General features: G+C 36.4%; 1 protein-coding gene across 1 annotated transcript; it reads left to right on the top strand.

Annotated features, from left to right (window-relative positions):
• Positions 1-1126: 1126 nt before the first annotated feature.
• Positions 1127-22361, top strand: LOC145966200 (uncharacterized). The gene is made up of 8 exons (XM_083090125.1): positions 1127-1479; positions 10143-10189; positions 13073-13203; positions 14263-14478; positions 17192-17871; positions 18007-18206; positions 18278-18446; positions 18834-22361. The coding sequence occupies exons 2-8, from the start codon at positions 10150-10152 to the stop codon at positions 20668-20670; spliced, it is 3273 nt and encodes a 1090-aa protein (XP_082946251.1). The 5' UTR covers positions 1127-1479; positions 10143-10149; the 3' UTR covers positions 20671-22361.
• Positions 22362-23628: the final 1267 nt, after the last annotated feature.

Genomic DNA, 23628 nt, shown 5'->3' with positions numbered 1-23628 from the left:
TATAAATTCTATGCTTAATGTCGTGTTAGCAGTGCTTTAATCCCATGGAATAGTCCAATGAAAGATCCGGTTACTTTCCTTGGTATCGACGACAACATCCATTTGATCCGCGCGACCGTGAAGATAATTTATTGAAAATCCAAGGAGATAAGAATCCGTGTGCGTGATGTCTCTACGACTATTACGAAAGACCCGTCCGCGGAAGAAAACCAGCTTCCTACATTTCGCCAGGATTCACGCGATATTTTTATCGATTTAAAAACTCGTTGGAGACGCGTACATGTCATCTGTGCGACTATTTCTGGCATCTATTGTTAAGATATTAACGCTCGACATTCCACTTTCACTCGACGCATCTTTGATCGATCTTTCGTATGTATATCCTTTGAAGTAGACAGGCTGAGTTTATTCGGTGACAGATGACGAAGGGATCGCGGCGAGCTTAAATCCCTGAAGGCAGCGAAAGACCTTTGAGATAAAAGTCTCGATATCTGTTCCCATTTCACTTGACACACGCATATCACCTATTCATCATGACAATAGGTGTCGAACCGCTCGCGTTACAAATGTCATAAAAATTTAACTGTGCTCAATTCGATCGATTCCATCCACTCCTATCTATCATTCAATTAAACCTGGATATCTCACAAAGCTCGAATATAACGGTGACACTTAATGCCTCGACCGTAATGGATCAACAATAGAAATCAAACGATCGCGGCTATAATCATCCACATATATGTCATACGTGATAATTATACGTCAGGACGGCTTGTTGCAAAACGGAGTCGGAGATTAATTCTGCCGCAGTGCGAGAACAAATATCATCGCACGCAGCAATGACCTTACCAATTCGATATCGAGCCCGCTTTCCGGGTGTGTATGTGTGTGTGCGCGTGCATACGTCTGTGTGTTCTTCTCGTTCTGTCAGGTGGCGACGCAGGTGTCTGTCTCTCTACATGTTGTGCCTATTCGCGGCGCGCGTGCCTTTCTCTCTCGACCTGGGGCCTCAAGTCTCCGGGAAGATTACGCCAATGCTCGGATCGGACCCCAAAGACGCCAATGGGCCGCTCGACTCCCTCCTCCGCCTTGTCGTCGGTCGTAGAAAGCTCTCAACCAGACGATGGTGGTCAGAGCACAACGCTCCTGCTGGTGGCTTTTCCACTTCCATCGTGCAGTCTTCTGGCCGGACCGGACGCCGCGATCTCGCCCCGCACCCGCACGAAAAGCCGTCTCGCGCGCGTATCGTTTTGTCCTGTCTCGTTTAATTTTCGCGGTCCCACCGAAAAAAAATCAAACGGCGAACATTTTCCCGGGGTATCCGTCACAGTTTAGCTCGACGAAAAGTGCATCTGCTCGCTCTTGTTCTCGTAATACGCCAGAATATACCTGTGAATTTGCATTTCAAGTGCCAAGTCGATGTGAGGACGGTGGTTTCATGAGGAATTAGCAAAGAACTAGCGGAGCCGAGAGAGACAGGTTTGGTCCTCTTTTCATCTTCGTTTAATTTTAAATACGTTATAAAATATTAATTGTATTTTCCGCTCTCCAAGAGCTGCATAGTCGAGAAAATGGAGCAATTTTACAAAAACGCGAACTTCGATCGTTCTCCATTTCGAAGTAAGGCTTTCGCGGCTCTCGCGATCTTGCGAAATCTGCGTAGTGTTAAATCGCTCGTTTAATCTCCCGGTGAAACGCACCATGTGTATACGTGTTTTATTAATTTCAAGCGCGCAATATTACAGTTTGTTTCATATCTATATACGCGTTTTGCTATTAAAAAGAAAGCGAAGCGCCGCGATGTTTCGACGAACTTAATGAAATTTATGTTACCTCACCGACCCTAATCACAGTGTTTATTTAGAAAGAGTTCTCAGCTCCTGCCCGCGGTCAGAATATCATTGTTCTCTTGCGACAGTTCATGTAAGTTGGCCCGGGGAAATAGCTTTAGGAGAAAACTTTCGAAAATCCAAAAAATAAAAGATACAAAAGATTTTAAAACATTATTTGTGCCTGATATTTTTACTCATTTTACATATTTAATTATACGAATATAACAATGTCTGCTTGTTTCTGTCTACTTAAATAATGTAAATGACACGCGTATGGCGAACACGAGTCATCCGAGTGAATCGAAGAAAGAATCTACAAAAACGCGAGCATTAAACCGAGCCGCTTCGGAGATCGCAATAAAGACAGGACTTTCGCTGCTCGTCGCATCCTGTGAGTCTTCCTGCTCGATCGTTTTTGCATCACGATAGCGAGATGATAATGAGAACGAACTGGTTTTATCATCGAATTTGTCATATCCGACTTTCCACCGAACCGATGAGAGCGAAATCGACGGAGCCGCACGAAGTACAGCCTAAAAAAATAGCGCAATATCCTAGATCCTTTTGCGCGATATTTTCCATCGCGAGTAATCGAGCGATTGCGTTCTCCAGCAGAGTCACGAATTTCTAATCTGCTCGTCGAGAATCGCGAGTAACGAGAAGAGAGTTCGTTCAGCTTAAAGAGAGACGTATACTCGATCACGCCGCACACGTGCATGTACCTTCACACATGCAACGGCACGCACGCATCGGGCACGCACGATGCACTCGCTCCACGAATCTTATTCCCGATGGAAACTTTCGTCGGTCTTATGGTAATTTATTCGTATTTATCACAGCACAGGAAATAAATCATACGCTACTGCCATGAAATTGCGAGAAAAGTTTTCGTCGACGAAAGATCTTGAAGATAAATGGACGACTGAAATGATTAGCTAATTTAAGCGATCGCATAATTAATCAATGAAAAAATCACAGGAAGGTAAAGATTTTCAAACGCTAACAATCTCTCTATCATCAATCTGTGTGATAAAATACGATTGAGATGATAAATATAAAGACTTCACTGATTTATTTAAAACAAGACATTCCGCGAGTGAGATTTAATTTTCAATCAAGTCGTAATAATAATAGATCACTACGATTCTTATCGCACATTTATCTAAATCGAGAATTCATTTTGCGCGTATGCGCAAGTTGCCACAATCGACCACTTCATCGATTGGGCGGAATAAGTTTTCCGTAACCTCGACGGTACCTCAATCGGCCGTTCTCTCTTTCCTCGCCTCTCTTTTACTCGTATAATTCATCGTCTCGCTTCGTCCAACGCGTTCTAACGCGTCCACCACGTTCACTTTCAATCGGTGGATTCCGCAAGGCGATTGTATACACGTTCGAAAGTGAATTTAATTTGCGAGAGAAGCGCGTTAGACGCGACACGCCTTGCCAGCTCTTCCTAATGAGATTCGTTCATTTTTCTCAATTCCTTCGACCAATTCTTGTGCTCAAAATGGCGACATATCTTCGTCGCATCTCTCGAGAAAATTGCTCGATTTCAATGATTAAAATTAAAATCCATTGCCAGAATTGATGATATTTCAATCAACTTTCCAACGTTTGTTCAACTCGCGCAGACTCTTCCTATTCCTGTAAGGATCTTTAGGCATCCATATGCGTCTTCTCATAATCACTTCGGACTCACAAGGGGCAAGACCGCGCTACTCGCGAGAATTTTCGCCACGAGAACGTCGTCTCTCGTTATGTAATTAAAAAAGTTTCATAATCATGCGGTCGGCCCATTTTCTCGGCGCGTCGAAGGATCGACGAGGGAGGAAGGGTGCAGCAACACGTGGTCCCCCCGATGTGCCGTTTGCGGGATCTTTTTCATAAACAATATTGCACAGCTCCACGGCGTTACGACATAATCCATGTCCGCCGTCGCGAGCAAGCGTGAGCGACGGTCGGCTTTCTCCCGATACGCCGGCGGAAAAATAAACCAACGACTTGGCCATAATCGAACGCCCGGATAGTTTTGCGATCCGCGCGATTTGCGACGACGGCGACGGAGCGAGCGAAATTCCATTCCGATCCATCATTAGTGCCAGACAAATTTGCGCTAAAAGGGCACGACGATTAACGGAGAAAATATATACTTGTGTCTAAATAGTAAAAAAAAGTGTGCTGGGAAAAAATATAATATATAACGGTAAAATATCTTTCCCATTTAATGTATTTAACGCAGTATCGCAGTATCTTTCAAATAATTGAACGGTTACAAAAGGGAATAAATAAAATTCTGATCGCGCGTGTTAATGATGACATAGATGACTTAATTAAAGCCTCGTTAATTATTATCTTATATCCTCCAGCACACACACACACACACACACACACATCTCATTATAAATAATCTCTTAGAAAATATAATTATATTCACGAAGAAGAGGATGAATAAACGATTAAGATGATAACCCGAGCAAAGATGTATGAGTTTAGAGAATAACATGGAAATAAAAATAGAAATATGCACCTGAAGATATCGCTAATCATTAGTAAAAGTGTAAAAAGTTATCATATTGATTCGAAGCAGAAAAAGCCAACATTCACGAGTTTAATGAATGCTGAATGAAAATTATTATCCTGTTAATAATCTTTGCTGTTTCATTCTTTTTTTGCTGTTTCGATTTTTTTTGGATAGATAGTATCGTAGAAATTTGGGAAATGAATTGTTGATGTAACAGGCAAATCTTAATTGTTTGATAGAAATCAGACTTTTGAAAGCTCGTGACGTATTGCCCGCGGACAAAACGAAATTTGACCATCAGCACTTTCATAGTAAGAAAACCAGACCAGTGATCGAATGCGTCAACAAGCAAAAAGTATGTCACACCTTATTTGCGCGACATGTGATATTGCGCGAGTTTACTTTCGATAAATATATTTATTTTGTTATCAAAATGTGGCCGGTAAAAGTAATAAAATAATTTATAATTATTACTATAGAAACGAGCAATACATATGTATATATTTCTATCAGAATTATTATATTGCTGTCTACTACTCGTAAAAGTTACATAAAAGTTACAAAAGTTACATACGTAAAAAGCTACAAAAAGCTATAATAACTTACATAAATTTATATATTTATATAACTTACATAAATTTATAGCGCGATAGGAAGCGCCATCGAAATGCTATAAAATATCTCTTATATGGGCCCCCATTGATCTCATTGTGCTCTAACAAACAATCGTTCGCACGGAATAGGAAGAGCAGGAAGAAGATGATGGTGAAGCACCGGCTTCACGACACATTAATCGCGTTAATTATACACAAAGCACAGACCTCTCTTCTTAGGGGAGAAATTCGTAGGAGGATTCGAAACGCCGGATTCGTCCAATTTTTTCCTCCGCCCGCTCTTAAATAATAACTTTCGAATAGTTTCGCTGGATATATCAAAATGATATCTCACGCGTTATTAGCACCTCGCACTTATGTAAAAGTCTCGTAATGAAGCGTGCAGAATTATTAATCATGTTTATGTTATATTAATGCCTGATTCTTGAGATTGAATCAATGTATGTTGATGACAAACAAATGTCTAGTTTCTACCATGCATATTGAAAAAAATTTGCAAAATTTTCTTTTTTTTCAATAGTTAATATCTACATATTTTTATATTTGTAGTGTAGATCTTACACAATAAGTCAACAAAACACGATGCGGATGATGCTTTACGGTCAAATAAGTTTTAATCTCAGCCAAGACTGAAATTGTTTGTTCCGAAATCTCTCGTCTAAATCAGTAAAAACAGCCAAAACATTTTTCGATTGAATCGACCGAATGACTTCTGAATCATTGCCCAAAACTGCAATTTCTAATAAAAATTAAGATATGCTAATGCACTTAACAAATGACAAATTCGAAAACAACATTTTAAATGTCAAAATAGGAAAATAGAATTTTACAGTTGATAATATTTTAATAAAAATAACAATTAATTAAGAATATCAAATATCACATTATTGCGCAAGCAATTGCTTTATGATAAATAAGCTTGATTATTTTAGTCTGATCATTGCAGCATGCGAAACTTCGTCAATGTGGATATTAGAAATTAATTTATGATATACCACTACAACAAAAAGCTGTACGCGTATATTTACTCGTTAAACTTGTTTTTCTGCGAGAAAAAAGTTTTATATATTTTCTTTATACATAAATTAATAATTAAATTGTAATTAGTAATTAAATATGTTATTTACAAATAATATAGCATTAACGAAATATACACCCTCGCAGAAAAATAACTTATAAAATTATTTAAAAATTTCTAAATTCTAATAGGAGAAATCGTTCTAGCATTAGAACGGAAGCTTGGAAACGCGATATATTGGCAAGATAGAACGAAAATTATAGAACGTTAAGAAAATCTAGCAGTTCATGGAAACATAGCAAAATTAAAAACAAAAATTCAAGATGAATAACGCTTCATAATAAAATTTCTTCCTGTTTATCAAATAAAAAAAAATAAAGATACATTTTATCAAAATAATTTTATAAATTTAACTGCTTACAAATTCAACTTTTCTAATTTAATTTGCTCTTTTACTTAGCGTCAAGAAATGCGAAAGAATTCTGATTTATTCTGATAGTAGCATTACAAATTTTGTTTTCCACTCTACTTATTATACAATACTTTAATACTCTCGAATGTAGAGATCATTCTGTGTAGGCGTTTTTTACATTTAAACATAAAGCGGTCTAGCTTATTCCTTTATTTAAACATGAAGCCATAAGTCATTCGCAAATATATATTCGCAAAAAAAAAGTCAAACTCGATTCTGGCGATGCATGTTTACTTCACTTTGAACACAGCTGTGCAGAATTTCGTTTTGCTCCTATCCCTGGAAAAATCTCGATGCGGCCCTGGCGCTCGTCCAAACAAGTTCAACGTTTCATACTCAACTACTGTAGCAATCTACATAATTTACGAAAGATATTTCTTGCGCACACGCACGATCAACAGCTCCCGTTGCGATTATTAACATTTGCTCTGCATATGTTTGTCTTACACAATTGCACACTTTCTACCTACAAGGCAAGCGATGCTTATAACTAATGTAACGGATACCCTACGTGCAGTGGCATAAAATGATATGAAAATTAGAATGGCGAGAAGCATTGTGTTCATGATCGATCCATTGATTTGACGGATTTTCACGGATAAATATTTCAAACTGATCTGCTTCAAGATCTATCCCATCGATGCGCGTTATGTGTCTGACTTAATCTGGCTTAGTTCCCTGCTTTATGCGAAAGTGGGCAAAACTCCTTGCAATAAGATCAATAATCTTTCAAAAACTTTTGTTACTTTATTGCGAAAAATATCAGTCAACATTCATCCTTTTATTAGAAATTTTTGCAGAACAATAAAAAGTTATGTCCATAAAATTATGTCCATAAAATATATTTGTATCTTGGTTTCTCGTGATATTCAGCTTCTAAATGTCAATCACCAGCTGCTTATGTAAATTATGTCTTATCTATACAGTTTTTTCCATTATTTTTTTCCATATTTACAATACATATAATATATATAATCTAGGTATACAATCTTACCTTATTTCTATGTGTAAGTCACAGTAATTCTCGTTAATGAGAAAAAAATGATATTCTCGAAAAATAAAGAAAATTTCCATATCAATCTTTCGCAACTTGCAACATGTAATCGCATCATTTAATTAACGTTTTTCTCATCGCATTGCATTGCATTCGACATCAGTAGCATAGTTTTTCTTGGTCGACGATTAATTCAATAGTACGCCTCGAAGCGAGCATTCGAATAGCACGTACGAGGAAATGAAAGCCTGTTATTTCGGCATACTGTGCTTTTGAAGGCTATCGAGTTTTGTAACCACACCTTAACGCAACGCCCATTCGAAAAATTTTGTTTGACACAATTGCAAAAACGAATATAAAAGTGTTATATAAATTATTGTAAAATAGAAATAAAATAACTAACTCAGAGTTGCAAATATTGCTCTCAGAATGTTACTACTTATTTTATAAGAATATTTGTCCTCTTTCAATAATTCTATCTTAAATTATTCAAGAAAATCTTATTGAAAATCTTTAAGAAATTTTTCACTACACAAGATTGATTTCACTCGCCAAGATTGATTTAAGACGTCCGATGATCAAGTGCCTCATCGTACGAGCTATCACTTCCGGTGACCTTTAGTGAGCATGGATGACCGTTACTCGTATGTCGTAACGTAACGTAATTTACCGTAAGATAATGTTATGCGAATAACGCATTCCGCACACAACTCGACAAAGAAGATATCTCAACATTCTGACGAGAAAAATGTTAAATATGTGAAAAGATACGGATGCACTTGTATCTCTCTCTTATTTTTCACATAATGCATAAACTAAAATCTTTTTGCACTATGATATTTCTTTCTTCGGCTTATATTTGTTTTCTTCCCATGCCAATGTGTCAGTAATAATCATAAATATAATAGATAAAGATTGTAAATGACAATGAAGATTGTTGTGACGAAAAATCAAATAAATAATAATAAATTATATTATTTATTACGAAACGCAGTAATATTTTGCTGAGCAAAAGTATCCACATCCACTAATATTCATAGATCTCGTTAAGATGCGGGTCTCATTTTCGCAGCTTCCGGATATAATTAATCTTTAATCTGAGGAAGGGATGTTTCCCATGCTGCTTGAGAACTTGTTCGCGTTGTGACACGAACATAGGGAACAATTACGAAAACTTGTGTAACCGAATAATGTAGTCTTGTATAGTTTTTTGCCAGTGGGGGAAGCATCCTCTCTCTTTCTTTCCTACTTTTATAGAAACGATAAGAATCTGTCTGAGAACTAGAGCGCGATAGCGCACTTAATTAATGCGAGCATGTACGTGGTGCACTGCGTGCGATTGGCTCGAGCGTTCCACATTTCTGTGCGGAAACTGAGAAGAACGTGCAAGGAATCGCGTGTGTGTACGCTTGAAAATCACATGCTGCCTTTCTGCTTAATTAAAGGCGATAGATCGGAATTAAATTCTGTTGTGCATTTTGCTTAAATCATTATGTTGGATTCATTTATATAATCAAGATGCATTGTATGTATATAGGGTGATCTGTTATATAGGGTGATCTGTTTATTGTCGAGAGTATCAAACTTATCAGATTCACTGATTCAAACCTCATTAATCAATAAACAAATCATACAAATTTTAATAAGTACATAATTAAGTAATATATATAAATCGATGTAAATGCAAATAATTACATCAAGTTCATAAATTGGTAATCTAATTTAATGCTGAAAGGTTGCAAAATTACTTTCACTAGACAAAATAAAAGAAATAAATTTTAAAGAAGTGATGCCAGTATGGGGTGCAAATTATCAACAGTGATTGATAGTCCGAAAAATAAATGTCATCTACGAAATAATTTAAAATAGAGAGAAAATAGGAAGAATATCTTTTTTAACTTCTTAAATAAATAAATTTCACAAGTAAATCGCGTGATATCTATGTAAGTGATGTACAAGAACCATGTACAAAATTTAAAGATTCTAATTCTAACAAAAAAATTCAGAGATTTAGAGAAAGCATACAAATCCGATATTTCTATCAAGAATACAATACCTATTGCAATATATACTCGTGTGATTATCTAGCATAATGTGTTATTGAATCAACAGACATTATCACGATTATCGCATCGAGAATCTCTTCCGAAAGGTTTCCCTAAGCAAATGCGTGCGCTGCAAAAGTACACCCTCTAATAATTAGACATTCGCAATTGCTACTACAAAGTCACACCCGATATTACGTGATCGCGCATTTATATAACACCCGCATTATCCTTGCATTATATGGTTAGCAGTGGTGACAGCACAGAGAAAGTTCCTATCCATTCCCATATGCTCAAGCACCTCTACAATCTACGGCTATAGTGCTAAGGTTCTTTGCTTTGATTATGTTCGCCATTTACAGTACCGTACGATTGACTTTCAACACTCTAAAAAATTTGACCGATATTTTACAAATAGAAACTTCTTCATCTCTTACGACTGCTAAAAAAAATAATAGCAGGAGGACATCAATAGAGATAATAATGGAATTTTAGTAATTTAAGTCTTATACGAGAGATTTACTTTTCTTTTATATTCTGCTATCTATCAAATGATTCAATTTTTTAATATCTTAACACATCTTCTAAAATAATGTACAGACTATCCCATTAGTCAACACGATTAATTTATTATTTTTTACAGTGCCAACATGCGGGAGAAACGATGGCTGCTGCTGCTCGCTCTGTACGGTAAGCATAGTTTCTGGAGGATGATTCTTCGTTTCTCGACGATCGTGTTTCCCCAATACTAAACGGAGCTTGTCAGCGGAACTTTTACTCGATTTCTACTATTTCTTGAAATCCTGTTTGTGCCGCTTTGTAGAAGAAAGAATCTCCCTTTGTCCATCTCGCGAGCCCCCCTTGTGTCTTTAGTATTTTTGGACTTTTCACGGCCGTAGTGGAATGTCGAAGGGGCAGTGGACGACCTTCTACACCCGGGAATTTTAAGTCGCGCACGTAGATCGATTCTCACCGCAATTCCTCTGTGCAATACAAAACAACGACTACTTTCCACGACGAGCACATTAAATTGCGTGTATGTGTCTGTGATGGATAATTCAAAAAAATTAAATCTCTCAATATCAAAACTGAAGAAAACGGGATTGAATATTTGAAAGTATATTTATAATTTAAAAGTATAATTACAATTTAATTGTAAGATAAAATATTTCTCTCTTATTTTGCTTACATGTCAATCGTTAATGTTAATAAAAAGCTTACAAGAAAGTTTTGAAAGCCGAGTTTTATGGATCGTTAATTAAAAGTACCGAATGCAAAGACTAAACACTGAATTGTCAAGTGAGGCAAGTTTCTTATTAATTTCTTTCACCTTACATCAAACACATATTTAGTATTCGTCCTGCGATCACGGCCGTGTGTAATTCGCAAAAGCATTTTACAAAGAGGTTCCACGAAGAAAGGGGGACCTGTTGTGAATGTCAAGAGAACCATTTTCTTTGTCTCGCCGTGAGACATGTGACGAATAATCTTAAGAGAAAAATATTCGGTAAAACGAACATTAATATCAATTATTTTATTTCGATAATAAAAAATTCAAATCTAATAAAAATAAAAAATTTCCTAAGATTTAGTGTACCGGAAAAGATTATTTTGCGATTGCTTACGGCACAGTGCAAATGAGTACTGCAAATTGAAATCACTATCGACCTCTTTCCCATTAAATATCCATTAAAACAGTTAAATCAATCATTATTAGTATTTAAAATGTTTCCTAACATTTTCTACTTTTCACGAAAAACATTTAATTCGAGATCTTTAAAATTTCGCTTTAAAATCACGGAATAATAAAAGACTGCTATTCTTACAACATCGTAAAAATTTTACGATAATCATATGATGCTATATAAATTTTACGAGGATAAAGATAACTAATGTTTAATCATCATTATATCAGATGCAGTAAATATATCTCGTAGCATCGCAGTTTCTCAATGAAAATCACCGATAAGGTACAAAAATGTGGTAAAAAAACGTGGTCACGCCCTTCGAAGAAGGAAAATGTCAGGTCATTCCCATTCAATCGAGATTCCGCATCGCCGATAGACAATTGGATGGAGCAATTTATTTATATGCCGACATAGAGAGAAAGAGAGAGAGAGAAGAGAGGAGGTGTAATAGTAACAACGATGATTTCGTCATGAAAACAGATTTACCATAACTGTATGCATGGAAAGAGAGCACGCCCACGTTAACATTTCCCACAAACGGAATGCGAGAATTCTCATAATTCATTTTTATACAGTGTCGGGGCTTGTGCAGCACGATTTCTTATCGATCGCGTAGCCTGGAAAAATATGATTCCGTTATACGATCGGTTCACTGTGCACATTTTCAACATCACTTTCGAGGACATCCACTTTCCGGTCCATAAGGCCGCATTCACGCAGCACAGCCCGAATCGAGGCGCGCGAACACGTTTTTCCGCATGTATGCACACCATATTCGAGAAATTAGAGTGTCGAAAATAACGGGAATGAGGAACATAAATGATCGTAAAAATAATGATTACAAGCATTAGAAAAATGCTTACTCGTTACTTGCTTGCAATTATTTCTTCATTTTAAGTATTTGTTAATTAATCTGATAAAGTATGTAGCATTTATTAATTCTTGCTTCTCTTTCTTCGAAAAACGTACCAGCGTGTTGATCGAATATATTTTTAGAACATGAATTATTGATTACATTCATGCGTATAAAAGATATGCGACCTCGGGAAGTGAAATGTAAAAAAGCGAGAAACAATATTTACCTTAATCACACTTTACAAAGTGTCCTTACGTCTCAATTTCCTCAGCTATTAGCTCTCAAAACAGCCTTGAACTACTTCAAAATAGTTACAAATATAATTCAGTAACAAAATCTACGGAATCTAATAATGGAAATAGTTATTAGAAATTTCAATTTTTTCGCTCATTTTAGATAATTAAATATTAACATAATATAATACAATATAAAAAATAAGAGAATAAAAATAAAAGAAAAATAATTTTCAAAAAATGAAAAAAAGAAAGAAAGAAAGAGAAAAATAATATAAATTAGACGAAAAAATAAATAAATAAGAAAAAATTAAAAAAAACAGATTAAACATTTATGATGTATATTGATTGTAGATTTGTAGATTGATACAATATATTATAAGCTTATTATGTTAACACATATATGGTTCAGTATGGTTTACAAATCAACGAAATATGGAAAGGAAATGATCAATAGACAGCCTTGATCCGTTTAAGAACAATTACCCAACCGAATGCACTCGCTCTCGGCGAGAGAAAATTACAACACTTATGTTAGATTCTCACAACGCTTCACGTCCACATTTTGCAACGCCGACGCTTCTCCATGTTTTACGTAATCCGTGGATGCGTAGTGGCCTTTTTCCTTAATGTATCAGACAGCTCATAGAGAACCGTCGATACTATTCAGGCAATCTAAGCAAATTATATTTATACTTCGAATCAATTTGTAATTACTCAGTCATGGCGCACCAATCTTAAATTCTTAAGTCAAAGTTCTCGACAACGAGATTGGTCTATTGTTTTATATTTGTAGGAATATTATTGGCCCACGCGGTCTCCGCAGCACTCAAGACCAGACCGAAATTCAAAATTGCGACAACCTCCACGACAACGACCACAACTGAGGAGCCTCACGTGGAGGAAAATGAGAACGCAAATTCGGAGGTACGTATAAAGAACTACCATATTTATAATAGTTCACAAAAGAGTAAGATCGTTAATTCTAATAGTTCTTAACAATCCAATAATTATCCCATAAGCTCGGATTTTAATTAAGATTTACGCTTAATCGATTTAAACTACATTATACAATTCTAGATCCGCGATTGAAGTTGATAAATTCAATGAATTCAATTTATGACACTATAAATATTTATTATTTAAAATTTCATACTAAAAAAAACTAATTAAATCGACATTGTGCCCAATTCTGATGCTAGATGTAGCAATGTTAGTCACGTAACGCATGCGAAATACAATCGTTTGTCATCGAATGTTGTAAAACCGATTCCACAGTTACTATGAACATTATGTATGTACCAAACAAGTTCTGATTTCGCAAAACAGCGCTTCTTTGTGTATAAAAAAAGAATCTCGCGATATATGTATGCATATACGATACGAGTGCAGCAAATAAATTAATCGCTAATTAAACATCTTGCAAACAGGGTAGCTGCTTTCTGACAAGATAATGATAAGATGAACATCGTACATCGTATTCTAAATAATAAAAACATCACTGTATGCTGCATAAATTTAATTTGATCGGTTCATCAGTATCTGTATCTGCGGAGGCGTCGAAGCACTTCGATTAATTTATTCCGGCGTCAAATCAATTAACGTTAAACTCACGCGTACGCGACAAGTTCACCTTCGCACACAAACGAGACATCAAATGTGACATCATCGAATCGAACTCATCGCTAAACATTATTGCACGGTGGCTTCTTGGAGCGTAAAATAACTTTTCTATCAGATAATAGTCTGTCGGACGCGAGGGCTTTTCCGTCTACGATGTACGGAAATTGTTATTACGACAAAATCGAATCGATGTCGTATTTCCTGCAGAGAATGAAAGCTATTTTCATAAAATATGACATACAGACATAAGTTTACATATTAATGTCTTCAAACTTTCGAAATACTCAAGCCTGTTAATTTTATGAAGTAAGATTATGAAAAGTTGGAAGTCTTTTAGAAAAATTGTAACATTTATTCTTCCAGACGACAACTGTCGCGATCGAAACAAACGGGACGACCGGCCACACTTTAACAGGAATTCCGCAAATCGATTACATATGGGACCCGAATCTACCGCGCGAGTTAAATGGCTATAATCTCAGTGATTATCCATTCTATAATAGTATACCCGAGGACATTGACTTCAAATGCGACGGCTTACATGACGGATTCTACGCCAGTGTGCCGCACAAATGCCAGGTAATTAATTTAATGACACTTATATTGTAAAAATAATCAGCAATATCAGCGTTTCTCACATGTTTCTTTAGAAATAAAAAAGAAAAATATACACATTCGTAGTGCGATTTTGCAAATGTCAAAGGATGCCTATTACATCAAACGACAATCTGACCGAAATCCATTTTTTAAAGCTTTACCACTACTATTTTGTAATCAGAAATATAATTAGAAACGAATGATAAACTAGAATTATTTTTTGGCAAAAAGCTGATGCTGTGAACGTTAGTGAACCGCAGTGACAGGAAAGTCAGTATTGCCTGAATAAATTCAAAGAAAAGATCTATTGGATACGGCGATGTCTCTGTCGCGTAATAAACAGGTGTCAATGATCTGAGAGCGTTACCTCGAGTTTATTGACGTTTCTAACGTCGATGAAAAACAATAATCACGATCCGATTTGTACCAATAATAGTATTTATACGAAGAACTTGATTGATAAGCATCGACACCGACGCGAGCAGCCATGAACGAAAGCGAATTCTCGAACGAGATGCGAATGCAAAAAATGCGTATCGATTGAGCACACTTTTACCAATCATCGCTGAGAGCGATCGTTTCACCGTGAATCCTGGCATGACGGGATCGGCCTGAAAAACGACCGATTGAGAAATCAGTTGCAACGACGCAAATTTATTTGCCTCGTTTGAACGGACTCAAACTATTCTTCTGATGTAATTACGATATACAAACGAATGGCAATTATTGCAATATACATATAAAAGCGTAGGCGAAATCTGACGTAATATTCATTATATAAAATCAAGAGAAGATTAATTGTTTATCGTAACTTAAATCATCGATGACAAATTCTATAATGATACATTCACATAGACTATTAATGCAGGCTATTTCGATGATGGTCAACGCGAGTTTATAACAAGTATAATAACATATATTATAGTTGTTGTGCACTCTCTAATTCGTGCCATGATAGAATGATCGATATTCTCGAAAATTGTCGAATAATCGGTAAATATATCGCGTTGATTATAAGCAACGAGGCAATATGAGTAGAAATCGATATCGAAAGTAAAAAATATTTTACTGGCCGCAATAACAAGGTCACCGTGGAAGAGAACTTTCGTGGTTCGCTACGCTTCCCGTCCCTGACCGTTCCGCGATTCACGTGCGCGCGAAAATCCTACGATTGTGAAAGCGAAGGATTGCAAAGCAGCCTCTTTTCGACTCGGCTTGATCATCTCTTATCGATCATTTTCACGGGGCTGTAGAGCGAACGTACTATTGTCATGCAAATATCGTAAGCAAGATTCGCCGGCCGAGACGCGTTCTACGTGTGACTAAAAAAAAAAAAAAGAAAAGACGTCGAAAAGACAATTTACATCGTTGTGCAGCTTACAAAGGATTTGTCGCGGAAGAGAAATTGGGAAATGAGCAATTAATTTGCTGTACTGGCTTCCTGCCAGGAAATCACTCGTGATCGCTTAGATTATTTTCTGATCTTTCGCGTAGCTCCGGATTTACAATTGTAATGGCCCTAGTGATTAATGTTTCCGAGCCTGAACGATATAAAGGTCGTTGTAACGTCTACGAGTTAACGTAAAGTTTGTTAAGTTATTAACAAAACTAAGGATATGAAAAATTATACGGAAGAACTTGACAAATAAGAAAAGACGCGTTCTGAATTCTAATTCTAACGCCAGTTCTCTAATGCAAATAACCGCAATATGTTCTCAGCATTCGGCATAAAGCAAGTTCTGACAAACATTTTACCAACTTTCCATCATAAATTCTTCACAAAGTTGAAACCGAGAACCAGAATTTCCCGAGAGAATCGATGTTTCATATAAAATAAATTTCGCCGAAAAATTTTATCAAATATTTAATAAAATGCATTCTTGATAATGCAGCTAAAAGATAAATTGGGACAGGGATATATTTTTAGCAAAAGTTTTATATAATGACTTTAACTATACTGAAATTATTCTATACCGCACGAAGCTCATTAAACGCACGATTAGGCATTTAATGATCGTCTGACATTTACATGGTGAGTTGAGTAAGATTCATGATCTATTATTGAAGAAGATTAGCTAGCCGCTTCTTTTTACGAGAATTTCAGTGAAACGGTGTCGAACGCTTACCGAAAGGATGTGCTCTGAATGATTCTAGATAATTCCCCAGATAATTCACTGACGTTTGTATGTTCCAGATAATACGGCGAGCCTTCGCACATTAACAACTCCTTTTTTTCTCTGTCTTTCTTTTTCTCATGTCGCAGGATGCACATTTATATGACTCGATGCAATTATTTGCTGTCGCACACATATAACCATCGTGTGAAAGCTACGTGATGGCGTGCGGTAAGATCGTTCGCGTTCGTTCGCGGTGAAAAGTGTGCTAAATTGTCATGTCGACGTTTCTTTATCTGAAGAAGATATAACAAAAGTCGGGAGTAAAAGTCGCGAATAAAAATGAAAAAAAAAAACGTCTTCAAAAATCTCGAAAATCTGACACGTGGCGCCAGCTTGTCGCCCACTTTCACTCATCGATCGATACGATTTCATAAACATCCGTCCATCCATCATAATTTATTTCGCCGATCTTAACGATCGTCGTTGTAATTAATACGAAGCTAATTTTAGAAATCAGTTGATAATGACCGGCGTGTCACGCAATCATTCTTACATCTTGCTTGAATCTCTTTTCCAAGGTCTATCATCACTGTCTCTTTGGTACTCGCTACGACTTCCTGTGCGCCAATTTCACAGCGTTCGACCAGAAGACCTTCATCTGCCACTTCGTATCCGAGGTCGATTGCGCCAACTCCAAGAAATACTGGCACAGAAACGATGCGCTTTATCAAGCTATCACGACTACGACCACTACTACGACCACCGTGGCGCCGATTACCGTATCAACCAGTCGACCGGCTGTACGCGATCGAATTCCACCCAGGAGAAGACCACCAGCGAGAAGGAGACCCTATGATTACTACGAGGAAGACTATTACGACGACGAGTACGGTCGTCCGTCGCGAGATTTTGGTCGAGACGAATACGAGTACGATGACTGGAAGTACAGGCGTGACAGAGATCGCGAATTCAGAGACCGGGATCGTGATCGCGACTTTCGGGAAAGAGATCCGCCATCGCGCAACAGAGACGATAGAGAACGAGATGCCGCTAGAGATAGATATCTGGGTAGAGGCAACAGAAGAGATCCACCAAGGGCGAGAGATCCGTTGGAGGATGATGACTTGAGACCGCGGGGAAGAAATCCAGATCAAGGTGTCAGATCAGCGTCGAGGGAGGTCGATGATTTAGATGTGTACGATAGGCGAACGGAATCGAGAAACAGAGATACCGATGATCGAAGATATTCCGATAAGAGGTGAGAGAGAACTTGTTCATCTCATCTGAAAAATCTCTGATATATATTTTAGATGTGATAATATTTACATATGTTTCTTGATATCTCGTATTGTTTGAGTAACATTTACAAGATTTAATACGTTATTCACCCTAGATATAGAGATGATTACGATGATAAGGAATCTGCAGCGCCTTCGGCGAGTGCTACATCCAACGCGGAAGGGCTGGTAAAGCCAGCTGCGCCCAGCAGTTCGGTTTATGCAAGACCGAGAACACCGCCCAAGATTAGGCGACCTGTACCGCTCTCGGAGCAAGATAAATATGCATATAAAACCACTCCTGCACAACCAACAGGTAAAATTTATCTTTCTTTAAAAAATATTATTAAATCGCTATTTTAAAAAATAATTAAATTATAATTAAAGAGGAACCACGACGACGACCGGTAGATTTGACGGAGGATGATTATTACGATGAAGAAATAGAGGATGTTAGACCGATTAGAAGACCGCTCAGAAGAAGACCTTCATATAGAGACAGAGATAGAGACAGGGACAGAGATTTTTATGAAACTCGAGACAGAGATCGTTCCAGGTAGATGACACTCACAATACCCCGCTGCAGTTATATGTAATAAATTACTAAATATAAATCATATTCATATAAAAAAAAGAGTTAAATTTAGAAAAATTAATCTATCATATATTGATTGAATTGTAATATCATCAGCAATGAATCACTATAGTTATATGAAAAATATTTTATTAATACCAATATCAATTCGATAATACCAAGATGGACATTCTTAACATATAATCGTCGATATTTTTCCATTAAGTTCTAAAAAATTTTTAAATTATTTATTAACTAAATGCGGTGATTGCAAAAATCAATTTATAAATCTTTAACGTGACCATTAACTTCACATTAATCATTAATTAACTAATAATCATTGATTATAGTAATTAATAATTTTTCTAGAACTCGTTATCATTCATCGCCGGAAGAAGTACGACCCAGAACGCATCAGGATCGCTCCAGGGATCGTTATTACGATCGAGATAGGGATCGAGGTAGGGATAGATCTCCCGATCGTGGAAAAGATCGCGGTTCCGAGAAACCCTCGGATCGTGATCGAGGAAAATCGCAAGATTCCGAAAGACTCTCAGATCGTGATCGAGGAAGATCGCAAGATCCCGAGAAATCCTCGGATCACGATTTGCGCGGACGATTGCAAGATTCTGACAGGCAAGAACGACCATATTCGCCTCGACTTCTTGACCGCGAAAGAGAGTTCGAACGATCGCGATCGTCCTCGAGATCGAAGGATCTATCAGACGCCACTGAAGTATCCAAACGACCGAATTCGTACGATCGAACAACAGAGAAAACAAGTACCACTACCACAACTACTACAACAACAACCTGCTTACCGGAACATCTTATTCATAAGTCTGAAATAGATGTCAAGGATGCGGTGACTGATCGATCAGAAAAGCCATCATATTCTGAACGGCCATCCAGACTTACTCAGACCCAGAGCGATCGCGTAGCGAGTGATATTCAAGATTATCAGAGAAATTTGTCCGAGCAATCTCAGAGAACGTCTCAGCAAATAGATTATCAAGACAGAGATCTGGAAAGTAAAAACGAACAGAGCCATCAGGTAACATATACGGATGAATACTTGTCGGAATATTACGATGAACCACTGGAAGATCCGTCTCCGTCTCCTCCTCCACCTCGAACTGCCGTTCGAATCGTAAAGAGGCCTTTCTTACCATCTCGAGGTGGTAATCCTAATCCGAGAGGCTTGTCGCCAGTCGGTTCCAAAGCGCCGCATTCATCTAGAAGAGAGGAAGAAACAACTACTGATCATCAAAGCGCTGTAGACGAAAATGAGCATAAGACTTACTATGTACAAGAGGAACAAGAAGATGACAGAAACATCAATCATCAAGAATCACACTTGAAATCAGACAACAAACAGTACGACGCTTACAAATCCATTCAAAGTGATCTACAGAAGAAGCAACAGCAAGATGAATATGATAGCGCGATATATAGACCTGTGTTACGAAGACCGGTCGAAAAACACAACGAAAAAGAGGAAGAAGAGGAAGTTTCAAGAACTCCGGAAGATCCATCAAATTTCTCCAAAGGATACTCCACTCAGAATCAATCTTACGATTTACGCAATCATCAAGATGAAAGTCTAACATCCAAGTGGACGGAGGATTATTCGAGTGACAAGTACGCGAATGCCGGCAACGTACAGACCAGTTCTCCGATTCGCAGTAAAGTCAGAGCCGAGACCACCCCGAACATCTACAGCTCGACGTACAAAAACGAGGACATGCCGGACCATCTGCCTTCGGGACCTGGCAATAGTTACAGAGTCAAACAGAGAATCAACGAAGTAACGCATCGACTTCAGGATATCCCCGACAGTGAATACGACGTTACTCTAAACGATGCCCTGACGCCGACCTTGATTCAGGAAACTAATTTACCAAGCGGATTCGTTCTACCTATTCATAGACAGCATCTGGGTAGAGACGCTGTGCTACAACCTTCCGAAAACAACTACAAACTGTCCAGGCCGATTAATCATCATCATCAGCAGCAGCAGCAGCAGCAACAACAACAGCAGCATTCGCATCAACAGAAATCGTTCGTTCCGAGTCCTTCATTCCTGCCAACAAACAATAATAATGATCGAGCTCGAACGACGTATTACAGAACACCGGAAGCTATACAGGTCAGCGGAGCGCAATACAGACAGCAGAGACAATGGCAAGACTACACCGTATATTGACAGATTATAATATCGAATGATGTATCGTATACGAAGGAGATTTGAAATTTTATCTTGTTTCACGAGCGACAAACGATTAATTTATACTGCCACCGATCGACTTATCTAGGAAAGGCACTTTTGTGAAAGAAATGCTGCTCACTTCTTTCTTTTATGAAACTGGCTTTCCGCAGACAGACACCGCGCGTTCGACACTTAGACTTGTTGTAATTAAAGATAATCAGTATCATTTGTCCCAAAAGACGTGCGACGTTTATCTCGACGCGTCGCATTGTTCTGAGGGTAGGAAATAATCTGTAAACGATTCAGTTAGTTACGCGATTCTGATCGCGAGGTTTTAAAATGATAAATTATTAATTAAAATTTAAAAATGAAAGAAATGAAAGAGACAGATTCTATTATATGTAAATCATGCCACGCTATTTCAAAAGGAAAGCATAACTTAAATATGGAAAACAATGAGATATTAGTCATCCTTATCGATATTCATTATTATTCACGCATATCGCAATAAGAAATAAAAGCAGGATTAATGTTCAATAATCGATCACATAGATAATTTGATCAGAAATATTCTCCTCTTTCTTATTGTTAGTTGAAGAAATTCTATATTAATTCTATATGATTATTAGGTTCAATTGTGTAATTATGTAAATGCTACAGAATGATCAGTTCGATGTTTCCTGCGAACTAGTAACGTGATACAGAAATTAAAGTTAAAACATGATATAATTTAATAATGATTTATGCGATAATAATGCATTATTAATGATACTTGATCGAAATCGAAACCTTTATTGGAATGTTAGAGGTGCTGAAAACATTTATATAATATATATATAATTCTATTCTTCCTAATTCAAACAAGCTTGTAAATAATTGTATGATTCTATCCTATGTATATTCGTTATATACTGCAAGTTATATTGCAATTCAAAATATAAATATGTTTCCCTGAAATACTGTATACATTAAATCTTATCGTGTTAAATTTGAAGATTACTAGTAGATAAGTCTTCCTGAGCGTGTATCTTGTCTTAAAGCTATGTCGATATTTACGTATGATATAAAAGAGTGAGAAAATATACGTACCATTGTGTTATTCATTGTATTACACTGCCTTTCTTCATATATCTTAACACCAGCTGTAATGCGTGAATATAAAAAATAATATCTGAAAATATTCAGTTGCAGAGAATTTTGAATACCTTTATTATTATAATACAAATGACATAAATTATACAACGGAATATCTGATACTACTAGAAACATTCATAGACATTATAAGACCGAGTCGAAAAATTATGCAATCGTAGAGGCCACCAAATAATTTCATACTAAAGTTTCAAGCGACAATCTCTTTTTCCAGATAGCCTTAAATAACTGCTACTTACACTGCCTGTTAATGTGCGAGAAATATGTATAGAGCAAAAATAATTATATATCGAACATTGGTATCAGTAACAATATGTAATATTTACATGAGAGAAAAATACTTCAAGATTAAATCGTTCAATGTGCCGTTGTGCCAAAGAAAATGCAGTGGTTTGCGATCAACGATAAAAATTCAGTCGATAATAACATAAAATACATCACAGAATCATGATTTAAAACTTAACAGAGCCACGCATACACAAATTATAATCGTTGTAAATATCTAGTTTTCCGACGAAAAAAAAAACATCTAAAAACATAGATTTCTGGCGAGAAACCAGGATATTTAACAAATATCTACTATGACTTTTTGTATAAACGTGGCTGCAATATATATAGTAACAGTTAGATATTCAGTCAAATCATTGAAATGCATTGACCTCATAACAAATAAGCAGACAGTACTAGCCATACTTTGGATATGGTAAAAATTAGTTGTCGCCGTACTAAAATGCAATAATAATTCGCCAGTACTACTCGCCATCCTTAGATTTGTACTCGCGAACTATAAAAATATCAAATCTCGATCGAGATGATTTGATCAAAGTCACTATACATTGAATAATTACTATGATTTAGGTTCTAGTGCATAATTCTGTACAAAAATGAGATAGAGTACAAGAATAGGATGCGTATACAATATATATATATAACTCTCGAAAGTTTACTTTGTGTATTAATCTTTCACGAGCCAGGGCTCGTACGATATACAGATAATATCTTCCTATATATCACGATTAGATTAAATTACAGGAAGAAATTGTTGGCAAGAGTTAGCATTCGTGTGAGTAGCGAAAAGTATTTACAAACTTTATTACATCGAAGAGATTAAAAGGTGCATCATCGATTCTTTTGGTATAAACACAATCGCTTCCAAATTTCTTGCAGTTTAAAAGGTAACTCTGTCAAATTCACACGTTCATTATAGTTTATTAGAATATTTCATATTACATTATCTTAGGTAGCAAAAAGTAAGTACTAATTTAGATTCACAAAAATTTTGATTTATAAAAAAATTTGATTTATTCCATGATTATTATAAATAAAAGAAAGAATTAGAAAAAAGATATTCAAAATAAGAAATTAACTGAAATATTATTAATATATGAAAAATTAATCGAAAAATTGTGTCGCCTGGAAAATGCAAAAAATCTATTCAAAAATTATTCAGTACTTATCATATATTTTAAGAATTCTTTCTAAATAAAAAATTAAAACTATAATTTAAGAAAATATTTTTTAATAGAAGAATTTTAAAAAAGAAAATAATTGACCCGTGCGTATAATCATATTACTACATCTAAATATTCCTGCAAAGAAGAATAGTAGTCTTCTATAGACGATGACGATAATAATAACGCAATGTTTAATATATACAAAATTTAGGAAAATTTTGCATATATAAGGAAGATGGTGACACAAAAGGAAAAATCACTGAATTATTATATACCTATATTAATATTACGTAAAGTTTACTGACCAGCTTAATATCAATGTAAAAAATTATGCTCTCAGTGAATGCTT

Source organism: Camponotus vicinus, unplaced genomic scaffold (genome assembly GCF_025532165.1).
Source record: "Camponotus vicinus isolate PSW18456_S1 unplaced genomic scaffold, iyCamVici1.0 SCAF_2, whole genome shotgun sequence".
NCBI lineage: Eukaryota > Metazoa > Arthropoda > Insecta > Hymenoptera > Formicidae > Camponotus > Camponotus vicinus.
Note: the sequence above shows the minus strand (reverse complement) of the source record. Positions and strands in the feature narration are given on the sequence as shown.

Coding starts and splice junctions, on each gene's coding strand:
- LOC145966200 (XM_083090125.1), top strand. CDS start 10,150: ATGCGGGAGAAACGATGGCTGCTGCTGCTCGCTCTGTACG. Junction 13,204..14,262: donor ATGAGAACGCAAATTCGGAG/GTACGTATAAAG, acceptor TTATTCTTCCAG/ACGACAACTGTCGCGATCGA. Junction 17,872..18,006: donor CGAAGATATTCCGATAAGAG/GTGAGAGAGAAC, acceptor TATTCACCCTAG/ATATAGAGATGATTACGATG.